This window comes from Buteo buteo, chromosome 23 (assembly GCF_964188355.1).
Source record: "Buteo buteo chromosome 23, bButBut1.hap1.1, whole genome shotgun sequence".
NCBI classification, from domain to species: Eukaryota; Metazoa; Chordata; class Aves; order Accipitriformes; family Accipitridae; genus Buteo; species Buteo buteo.
In genome coordinates this window covers 4,605,107-4,616,361 of record NC_134193.1, presented here as the reverse complement: position 1 = coordinate 4,616,361, position 11,255 = coordinate 4,605,107, and the positions used below count along the sequence as shown (strand labels likewise).

The following is an 11,255-nucleotide window of genomic DNA, read 5'->3' as shown; positions in this document are numbered from 1 at the left end:
AGGATCTGCTACGTCGTTGTGAATTCTTCCGGCGTTGCTGCACGGCAGCAAAAGGCAAGCAGCCCTCAACTATAACTGCAGCATTTAAAAAAAGAAAAAAGTGTAGGGGGGATACGCAGCCAGGCACCGTGCTCTCTTCAGGGCGTGTGGTTATGGAGGGTTGCGTTCCCGTAATATATCGCACTCAAAAGTCTAGGGGGTGAGATAAGCAATGCCGAGGAGGCTTCCTTCGCACGCGGCGTGTTCAATCACTCACTATAAAAAAGCCCCGGTGCCTCCGCTCCTCTGCTTCTCCCTCGCTTCAAAGAACAAAAGGAAATGGGCTTGTTGCTTGGTAGGCGAAGGAAAGGAGGCTCCCGAGACCTGGGGAGAGCGGGCCATGAATTATTCAGCGTAGCTGTCGGTGCAGGAGTGGTGCTGAGACCTGTTCCTGCGGTGACCCCAGCATCGGGCCCTGGCCAGGAGCCCCAAATTCGGATGGATGCAGATGCAGTCCTGCCGGGTGCAGAGGCAGGAGGGTGCCCGGAGAGCTGGGGCTGAGGGCAGTATCCTTCCCCCCCCTCCCCAGCATACAGCTGTGCTGGTGGTTTGGTGCAAAAGGTGGTTTCTGTTCCTGCATTCCCATCCCAGGGGCAAGGCTTGGGGTTCCCCCTGGTTTTTGTTACTTTGGACCAAAAAAGGAGGAAAAATGATTGAGAAGGGACATGTGTGTGTGCTGAACGGGGAGGGTGGCAGAGGGCGAGAGCCCCGGCAGCAAATGCACTCGGGATTGCGCTCCAGCCGGCTCGGTAACAAATTCACTGACACAGGGAACAATTTTTCCCTGACTCTGCCAATTCCTTAATGATGCTGACTCGAAGGGCCCCACGGGGAGGGGAACTTGAACTCTGCAAAAAGCTCTCTGCTGAAGCTTTATTTAAGGCTACGTGGGGGATGCTTAAATATTAAAGGACCAAAAAATAATGGCTGGTGGTAGGCTGGGCGGCGAGGGCCATGGCACAAGCGTTGGCTGCACTGTGTGCTGTCTGTGTCTCTTTTTGCCTCTAAACCCCTTTGATGCTCCAGATAACAGAGCTGTCACCTTGCTGGGGGTGGTCACTGCTCTCCCCTCTGTGATCTGGGCTGGTCTAACCCACAGATCCCCCTTCCCATGGCTTTCAGGACAGCTCCAGGCTTGTGTCTCCAACAGCAGCATTGCACTTTCTCAGCTGGACACCAGCATCTTGTCAACGCAGCGCAAGAAAAAGGACAAGGACTGAGCATCTGTATTTTTCTCTGTGCTGCTTCTGTTTATTTCTTATTTTTTAATCCCTACTTCTTGAGTGTAGAAGTCCTTGTGCTGACACGATATTATTTATAAAATATGTACAGGAAAGCGCTCGGGTACCTGTCCCACCCTCCAAGGTTGGCTGTGCGTGTCTGGCCAGCAGGAGCGAAGGTGAAAGACGGTTTCTCTGCCTTGGAGTCAGGAGGAGGAGGAGAATGGGAAGGGCTGAGAAAGATAGAGACTTCAAAGTATGTGAGCAAATATTTACAGATTCCAAGACAAAAAAAATATATCTACAATGTTGTCTTGGGGATACAGGGAGTCAGGCTTGAAGCAAAGCCCGCTCACAGCTCCATCTGTTATATTGAATTATAAAGACTACGGCTATTGATTTCCATCGGCTGTGCCGGCAGCAGGGTGCGCAGCTCTGGCGAGCCCCAGGCTCGGGTGCTGGCAAGGGGCAGCTGGGACCGCTCCAGCCACGGGTTCATGCTTCTGGGGTTTTTGCAATGGTGCTTTCTCAGTATACTTAGTTTTTGCAACTGAGGGATGAACACTTCTGCGACACTCCCTTGAGCGCCAGGGAAAGGGGATGCTAGCAGGGAGCGTGTTTCAGGGCAGAGGGGAGGAAAATATTCCAGTTTGGGGTTTCGCACTGGCTGCTGCCCTTTTAACGTGACGTGAACAAAGCAGGGGGTTTTGCTGGTGCTTGGGACAGGTCCCCAAAAGCTGACCAGCTCCTGGGAGCTGGGGAAGGGTCCTGGGCTCCCTTGCAATGGGCTGTGTCAGTGTGGAAGAGCTGAGAGTGCTGTGTTCACACCAGTGGGTGCAGGGGCGTCCCAGTGAGCGTGCCTGGGGCTGGGGGTCTGCACATGGGGGGAAGCTACTGCAGTATGTGCACAGCAAACTGCTTGTGCAGGGGGAGGTGTCGGTGCACAAGGGAGTGACTGCGTGAAATGAGACTGTGGGCGTGTGGGTGTCTGTCTTGGTCCCCGAGCTCGGCAGGTCACCCCAGTTCAAACTGTCCATGGTCTATGCAGGTGATACTTGGCTGGAGGAGACGGACGAGACCTCGGTCTTGCTCTGGGATACGGCAGAGGAGGTGTCTTCATCTCCAAAGGGGTTCTTGCCACAGCAGATTGTGGTGATCATGCAATTACGGAACTGAAGCGGGGAGAGAAATGGAAAATGATGGTATCGGGGGCCAGCGGGGACGTGTTGCGGGACCAAGAGCACCCAACAGTCCCTGAGCTCGCTGCTCCCACCAGGCTGAGATTGACCCACTTCTGGGAAAGAGCAAGGTGCCTGTGGTGACCCCAGATGTGCTGGTAAGCCAAGGGCAGAGGCTCACCCTGCATGACATGGGGCATCTCACCTGTTTGTTCATGAGGACGTAGATGATGGGGTTGTAGAGGGAGGAGCTCTTGGAGAAGAAGGCAGGCACTGACATGAGCGTGGCGGTGAAGTCCGCTCCCTTGTTGGTGAAGATCCAGAATGCCACCACGGCGTAGGGCGTCCAGGCCAGCATGAACCCCAGCACCATGAGGATCACCATCCGCGTCACCTCCTTCTCAGCCTTCTGGGTCGTGGCCGACTCCTGCTGCTGGGCAGCTGCCTGCGGACAGGGCGGGTGGTGAGGGGCACCCCGCAGCTTTCCACCCCCGCACCATCTCCCCTCCCTTGCCTGAGCTGCCCACCCTGTCCCCGTTCATCCCCTCCCAACGTTACCTCTCGGACTTTGCAAATGAGTCGCCCATAGGAGAAGAAAATGACCACGACCGGGATGATGAAGTGGATGACAAACATGTAGAGGACGTAGGACTCGTTGTGGTAGTCAGGGTTGTGGGTGTAGTAGTCGGGGCCGCAGGAACACTGCATCCCCTCCGGCATGTATCTGCCAGTGAGAAAGGTTAGGATCTTCACCAGGACCCTCCCTGGGGGCAACAGGAGGGGCTCAACCTCGGGACTGAATTCTCAAAGGTCGGGGGATGCTCGAAGAGCGGCATGTGTGTTTTGGGTGAGCTCCTCCCTGGCTTCTCCTCTGTTCCCCATGCACCTGGCCTCGCTGGCTCTGCAGCGCGCGGCTCCTTCGGGGCCGGCACAAGCCGTGCCGACATATTGCACTTGGGCGCGCAGCATCGGTTTGTTGTGACACTCGCTCCCTCCCACGGGGAATGGGCTATTTATTTCCTTCCTACGTGGCTGAGCACTTGCCTGCCGGGAGCCACCTGCTCTCCCTCTGCGGATGGAGGGATTCCGAGCAGGGATGAGAGCCACCAGCTTGGTGCGTCCAAGCTCTTGAGGGCTTTGTCCACGCTGCTACACGGGGGTGAAGGGATGCACAGCCTGTGTCTGGAGGGGGGCTGGCTGAAAGGAATGCAGCTCAGGTCTGCTTCAGAGCCAAGGACCGGCTGCCTGGGCAGGGATCCCAATTCAAGGCTAGACAGGGACCATCTGGCTATGCCTCACCCCGGGTGGATGGTAAAGGGACTTTTCTGCCCCAAAGCCACCTCCTGCATGTGCCCAAAGGGCTGGTAAGGGCTTGCTACGACCCCACAGGGCAGCTCTGCAGCGGGGTGTCAGGAGAGGCCGGAGCTGCAGCTTTAGAGAAATCACCTCCATCTCCTCAGCCTCCTCCCTGATGCTCCAGGTGGCCTTTGGCTGCTGCATTGGCTCCTGCCCAGGGATGCGGGTGCGTGCAAGAGCCACAGATGGGCTTCAGCTGCCTGGAGGCCACATTCACTGTAGCCTAGTGAGTAGCCTGTGGCTTGAGCAGCCAGCGTGGCTTCTGTTTTCACCCCTGAATCCTGAGCCTTCAGTCCCTCACCCCTCAGGCTCTGTCCCTTGCTCCACACAGAGGTGAGCTGCAGCGTGTGGCTGCAGCTGGCTGCACGGTGCTGGTCGGTGCTCAGGAGCAGTAAGGCTGGAGCAGGGAAGGGGACTGAGAGGCTGCTGCATCCGAGCAGGGCATTTGTTGAGGGGAGCTGAAATGTGCTGCAGTGTCAGGAGCAGGACAGATGGGCTTGTGGGGAGAGTCGGGCAGGGGTGCCGGGAAAGGTGCTGCAGGGCTCCCAGGAGCAATTCTGGGGTGAGAGCACATCAGTAAGGCCAGGTTTGCCTCCCCTGAGCAGCCTTGCCTGCTGGCCTGGTTGTCCAAATGCTCTTTATGGTCTGCAGAGAGAAATGGGCTCTTCACAGCATGGGTGAGACGAGCCGTGCCTGTTGAAGCCCCTCTTTCTCTGCAGAACATAAAGGACTATTGCAGCTGGAGATGCTGAGCCTGTGGCTGCCTTTGGCTAGGGGACACCAAGCCATCGTGGGACTGACAGCTGAGGTCCCATTTCTGTTCTGACTCACCCCATTGCCTCTCTCAGCTCAAGTTTTGTGTCCTTTCCCACTGGGGTGTTTGCACGGCAGCTGGGGCTGCTGCTGAGCATCCTTTGACTCACCTGGACCAGCCAAAGAGGGGTGGAGCCGCACAGGAAAAGGCCATTATCCAGGTAAAAGCAATGCCCATCATGGCATGGGTTGCGGAGAAGCGGAAATTTCCCATGGGTTTGCAGACGACGATGTAGCGCTCTATGGCCAAGACGACCAGGGACCACAGGGCGACTTGGCCTGTGGGATGGAGAGAAAGAGAGAGCGTATGGGGGTGGTAAGAGCTTCTCTGGGCTTGATCTCTTCCCTTCATGGTCTCATGGTTGCAGCGAAGAGCAGAGGGAACTGAGGAGTTGGATGAGCAAGTGTTAACCAGCATCTACTTAATAACTGAGAATCTCCTGGCCATAACGTGCAAAAGGTCTGGGAGCGGAGAGGAGCATCTGTGCCACAGCGGGATGCTGGTGATGGAGAAGGGGAACCATCACGGGGGTTTTAATAATCTAAAAATCAAGGGGGTGAATTCCACCTGGGCGCGAGGAAGCACAATTTCTGGTAAAGATACCAGATGTGTCCAAACCTGTTGATGCCTTTAAATGTGTATTTCAGGAGTCTTCCGCCAGTGCTAGATCAGGGGGGAGGTGTACGGGGGAGGCTGTGTGGGTGGGCATGCGTGCACATGTATTTATAAGGGATAATTAAACTTCAGGGGATTGGGAGCGTTTAGTCGGTGCTGTAAGCCTGCTAATGCCCCCAGCTGTGATAATCTGCTGATAACTACACCCTGTGCTAGGATTCGCTGGAGACCTGCTGCTCGCACAGTGACTGCTTCTCATCAAACTTTCTTCCCTGTGAACAGGAGGCTCTTTCTTCTTTACTAGATACAACCATTGGAAGGGCAAATAATGCTGCCTGAAAGCCCACAGGCTCACTTGATCAGAAATGGTGCAGAACCATATGATCTTCTGACTGCAAGACCAAGCCTGTCCTTGGCTTGGATCAGGACATTTAGCTTTGCTTTTGCCTTCCAAAATATAAATTTTTTAAATTTTTTTTTTTTTTTTAAATCAGCATCATTGCAGAAAATTGCCCCATTTAGGGGAAAAGAAGTGAAGTCCTCACAGTGGTTATGGATCTCTGCAGCAAGGATTAGCAGTTGTCAGATCCATCACGAGGTGTTGTGTGGGCCTGGCTGGCTGCGTGGGCACGGGGTGCAAAATGAATTTTCCCTGTTTTGCACGGGGGCTTTCTGCAGGGCGAAGTGTTAGCGGCTCTCATCTCCCTGAGAAATGAAATAAGGAAGCTCCCAAGGGCACCCAAATTGGGTGCAACTGGGACAAGAGCTGAGCAATTGCTGCAAAGCCTGGGCCTGGTTTCCCTAGCTCTGTGCAACCCTGAATCCTCCTTCCCCTCCATGCTGCTGCTCTGCTCTTCTGGTTAAGAGCTGCTACATCTTCCTTTTGCCCCTAGATCAGCTGTGACCCCTCTCCTTGTCTTGAACTTTTCCTCTCCATGCCCGTACCCCTTTTGCGAGGTCCCTCTCCTGAGTGGTCTCTCTCCCAAAGGATGTCTCTTCTCTCCCTGAACCCTCCCAAATGCTTCACGCTTTCCCAGGAAAAGGCTTTTGGCAAAGATGACTGACATTGATTCAAGGACATGATGTGATCATCCCCAGCAGGTCTCTGCTAACCGTGCAACTTCAGTGTGAGACCCCCCGCATGCACGCTGGGCAGTGTGGCCAGATGACCCCAGCCTTGATCCTGCAAACAAGGATCCCTTCCTGGCGTTCATTTCCTTGCAGCTGCCCTGCTAGTTGTGCGATGGGTGCTTCTTGGCATCAGGATCAAACTTGCATAAATCTCTCTCTTTATCCCCACCTTTAAGCCGCAGGGAAGCAGCACCTTGCATGGCGAGCTCTGCCCCATGCAACGAGCTGCGACACCGCAGCGGCGTGGGAGATGGCTTTCTGCCTGGAAGGGGTGCTGCAGGCATCGCAACCATTCCGATAGCATGATGAAGGGGTGGAACTGGGTTCCTAAAGCCCTGAAGAAGCAAGATCACCCACTGCCAAGCCTGGCCCTTAGACCCAAGCTCCCACCGCGCAGCCCTTACCTCCTAGCGTGGCGAAGAAGCCCTCCACGGCACAGCCGACGGGGCCGAAGACGAAGTAGCCATTCCAGGCAGTGTAGAAGGTGACCGTGAAGCCAAAACAGGCCATGAAGAGGTCAGCCACCGCCAAGTTGACCAAGATGTAGTTGAGCGGCTGCCGGAGCTTCTTGTGTTTGAAGGTGACCAGGAGGGTGAGGAGGTTGATGGGCAAACCGGTGGAGATGAGGAAGAAGATGTAGCAACACACGACGCGGTATTTCCAGGGCTCGGCTAGGTAGTACTGGGGGTACTCGAAGGGGCTTCGCACCACCCCTGTCTTGTTGGACATAGGCACGTAAAAATTGATACCTTCCGTCCCATTCATCCTGCCAATGTTATGGCAGCTGCTTTGCTTTTAAGGTTTTTTTTTTAAAAATCAAATGCTCTGGTTTTGTAATTAATTTTGCTTCAACCCCAATTAAAAAAAAAAAAAGGAAGCCCCACCCCCCAATATTGAAAAATAACCAACTAAAAGATCCTCCCCCCTCAAAAAAAAAGAATTAATTAATAAGAACAACAGTAAATCCCGAGGGGACGGGAGGTGGTGCGCTGCCCCTGCTCCGCCTCAAGGGCTGGCGGTGCCCGCGTGCCAGGGGAGGTTTTATACCCTTCGGCCTCCTCGAGGGAGCGCGGGGGGAGGCTGGATTAGGGGCTCGGCTAACTTTGTATGACAAGGGCAACGGGATTGAGAGGGGTTGATGGTTTAAGCACCCTCTAAGCAGCCAGTTGGCCCCAAAACCTGCATTAAAGCGTATTAATTGCCATTAAGTGTTTAATATTGTTTAAGGAGTTGGGGGGAGGAAGGGATGGGGTAGGGAGCACTTTGGAAGAGGGGCAAAGGCAGGAGGAGTGGTGGTGAGTTGGAGAGCGGCTGCTTTGGGCGATTGATGGGGAAATGGGTCCGTGCTTGGGTCCACAGCAGGTCTCAGCCTTTGGGGTGTCCCTGGGTGGCTGAAGGACTCCATGGGAGTGTTTGGGAATTGGGGAGTGCCCAGATCTGCCCCGCTGACCTTGGGGACGTCGCTAGGGGAAGACTGGACTGAGCTCTGCAGGTCTGAGCAGTTGGCTCAGCGCTGGCTGTTTGGCTGCTCTGTGCTTGGGTGCTTGGTTCAATACGGATACGTGTCCCCATCACAGAGCAAACCCAGGCTCTGCTAACGTGGCCAAGGGTCATCTCTGTGCACGGAGCTGGGCAAAAGTAGGAGGGGAAACTGCTTCCCATCCCAAAGGCTGCAATCTTGGTAAACACAGCATTTTGGGGGCGGGTCTGTATTACGCCCTGAATCATGCACACTGGTTGTGCTAGAGTGCAAAAGACTGAATTTCCTCCTCTGCCTTTCCTCCTCTCTGGGCTAAAGGATATATGTTATTCAGCTGATCCTCCAAGGATTTCTGGCAGGGAGTACACCATCCAGCAGGGATGGATGTGGCACAATCAGCCCCGCAATTCCCTGACTCCCAGGGAGTTGCTGGTGATGATTTCCCACCTGAGCCTCTTCCCCATCTCAGCAAGTGGGACACCAATCTGGGTTGCATCTTTGCAAGGATTGGCGGGGTTTAGGGAGGGTCCTTAGCCACAGCTCTAAAACTAGCTTGACCAATTGCCACTACTTGCTGGAGAAGCAGGACCTGAGTGCCCCTGGGGAAGGAAGGTAAAGCCTCAGCAATGCTGATGTCCTGAATTCCCTCCAGAGACAGCGCAGAGACCAGCACCAGCCTGTAGCCACATTGGGAGAGCAAGCAGGATGGAAAGAAGCTTCTCCCAGTCTCCTAGCACTCATTATGGGGTGTGGGATCCCCATCCCAGCACACATGAGACTGTGAAACCCTTCTCAGCAGGGTTGGTGCCAGTCTGGAGCACCGAAGCTCCACCTTATCCAAGCTCTTTCCCCATTTCTTCCTTCTGGGTCATGGGAGCTCCTTCTCCAGGAGACCTGCCTAAGGCGCCTTAGTGAAGCTCTTCCATTAATCTCTGACATCTGGTGGCGTTAATGGCCCTGATCTGTTAATGCGGTAATCTGTTAGCCTCTTTCTCACCACTGCCCTCTGCCAAGACAAGGTGGATGGAAAAAGTTAGTGCTGTCTTGCTGGATGAATGAGGTCTTCTGCAAGACTGGAGTGTCTCAGAGCTAGATGACAGGAGCGGAAGGCTAAAGGGTGTGGGTGGGATGAATGATGTCCTAATTGCTGACCTGCTGATCTGTCTGCAGAGATCCAAGAGGAGCAGAACTAGGACATGGTGAGAGTAAGTGGGTCACATCAGCCTCGGGTGCCCTGGGACAAGGACTCCCCATGGGATGTCTGTGCCTCTCAGAAGTATCTCACTGCATGTCCTGTGTATCTACCAGTCATGAAATTCCCAGTCTAGGTCTTCCTTGAGGGGAAGAGTTTCTTGTGGAGAAGTCCCATGGCCTTACTTCACATAAAGCTTTCCCTGGAGGTATTTCATGCCTCTCCTGGCCATAGTCAGGCTTCTGGATGTACAAAAGTTGGGAATGTTTTTGCAGAATTAGTTGAATATTAAAGGAGAACCCAGAAATGCTAATATGCATAAACAGATGTGCATCTCAATTCCAGTGTGTTCCTCCCAGCTTCTATGGTAGAAAGCAACTCTTTTCAGCTAAAAGTTTTCACTCTGATGGTCCACCTTCAAAAGACTTGGACCTTGCTGTCAGTGCCAGCAGCATCTGAAAGCTTTGGTGCTTCTCCAAGGTTTTGTATACAAACACGGTTATCTCATGGGAAAGTTAATTTTCATCTCCCAGAAAGTAATTTTCACCTCCCATCTCTGTGAGACTTTTGCCACATCTTTGTGGTGTTCCGTCTTCTAAAGAGTACAGAGTTGTACAAATGAAGCACAGCTGTGGGGAGAAGAGGTGAAATAACAGTCTGGTTTGGGTGGTGGGGGAAAGGATCAGCAGTATTTTTTTCCACAGAGTTTTTCTCCTGGATCAGTGGACTCCGTCCACTCTTTCAGCTAAGGGATGGTGCAGATTTGGCTTCATATGTGGTACCCAGAAACCTTTCGTACCAAGAACTGCCAACAACTGGACCGAGAGGACTTTCACTTGACCTTCAACCAGATCTGGACCAGGACCTTTCCCCTTTTTGGGAGCTGAATATGGAGCAGGTAAGCCCGAGTCACCTCTGTTGTGCTAACAGGGGGCTGTCCCTTCCCAGCTGTCCTCATGGACTCAGCTTTCTCCCCCTGTGAGCTGAGGCCACTGTTTCAGTCGACCTCGAGGCTGGTGGATTTAGAGCTCTCTGCAGGTCAGCAACAGCCGGAGCGATGCTGAAGGCCTCGCATAAACTCAGCGTAGGAAAATGACACCGGAGAGGATAGCTGGTGCCTCCACGACGTGTCCTGAATGCAACCTCAGTTCCCTCTTCGTCTCTGTCGCAGAAATGGAAAGTGATGCCTTTAATTTGGTGTCTCTTAGCAGGGGAACTTTATAGGCTCTCTCCCAGAGAGCTCTCAATTGTCTTCTGTGCTGACTCTACAACAAAGAAGGCGATAGCAAAATTCAGGCCCTGTTTAATGCAAGAGGAGAGGCTTGCTTTCTTTGTGTTTGTCCTTAGGAAAAAGAAGGGGGTTCTTCCTTCTTGCAGGCTTTTTTCTGCTTTGCTAAGCTCTTTGAGATGAGATTGTCTCTTATTCATTGTTTGTCAGCATATTGCGTGACGGAGCCCTGAGCTGCTCTGGGCTTTCATGTCCTGTGTAAAGCAAGAAATGATAATTATAATCAAATAACTAACTTGCACTGAGCTGATACGGTTGGTTCACCGGGCTCGAGCAACAGGCAGAGCGAACCACGTGGATGTGCCAGGGGAGGTGGGTTTCCCGGAGCGGTAGCAGCTGGGAGCCCTTTGGGGTGCCTCTCCCCATCCCTGTGCAAGGCACATCGTTGCCGCTTGGGCAAAGGCACAGGAGCGACTTGCCCAAGGGCACGCAGGGAATGACTTGCAGAGTAAAGTGTAGAGAAACACAAAAGCAGTAGAAATCAGTCATGAAGCAAACATCTGTGCCTAAATTCTGGTGATGGGCTAATGCACAGGACCTTAAACCTTGGCCATGAGCACCAATGCTGAATGCAAAACGGTGCTGAGCTCGCTTTTGTGCTTTTGGCTGGTTTTGTAACGTGCTGCCCTGAATCTCCCTTCTGGAGGGGCTTGTTCCTCCCTGGTGGACAGGAGAAGAGGGAGGAAGGTGCAAATATTACGGTGCCTCCCGGTACCCCCAGCTGCCCTGGGAAGACCTCGTTTCCCCATATCAGATAGCAGCCACGCGTGGCCGCTGCGCTGAGCCGCTTACGCCGGGCTTGTGAGCTCCCTCACCAGGAAACGGGTTAAAGAAAGATAAAGCTGGAGTGCTATAGAGACCATATGGAGGGGAAGAAAACCCTTTATCCTGTAATTGGATTCGTTCCCCGGCGGAGGTGAGGCTGAGTGGAGCTGACAGGTC

The 11,255-nt window shown here is 53.6% G+C and overlaps 1 protein-coding gene across 1 annotated transcript; it reads right to left on the bottom strand.

Moving 5' to 3' along the window:
* Window positions 1-2,299: 2,299 nt before the first annotated feature.
* On the bottom strand, window positions 2,300-7,549 carry LOC142044071 (green-sensitive opsin). The gene is made up of 5 exons (XM_075056114.1): window positions 6,758-7,549; window positions 4,717-4,885; window positions 2,996-3,161; window positions 2,643-2,882; window positions 2,300-2,431 (listed from the first exon to the last, which is right to left on the bottom strand). The coding sequence occupies exons 1-5, from the start codon at window positions 7,116-7,118 to the stop codon at window positions 2,300-2,302; spliced, it is 1,068 nt and encodes a 355-aa protein (XP_074912215.1). The 5' UTR covers window positions 7,119-7,549.
* Window positions 7,550-11,255: the final 3,706 nt, after the last annotated feature.

Coding starts and splice junctions, on each gene's coding strand:
- LOC142044071 (XM_075056114.1), bottom strand. CDS start 7,118: ATGAATGGGACGGAAGGTATCAATTTTTACGTGCCTATGTCCAACAAG. Junction 2,883..2,995: donor TCATTTGCAAAGTCCGAGAG/GTAACGTTGGGA, acceptor CCCTGTCCGCAG/GCAGCTGCCCAGCAGCAGGA. Junction 2,432..2,642: donor ACGTCCTCATGAACAAACAG/GTGAGATGCCCC, acceptor TCCCCGCTTCAG/TTCCGTAATTGCATGATCAC.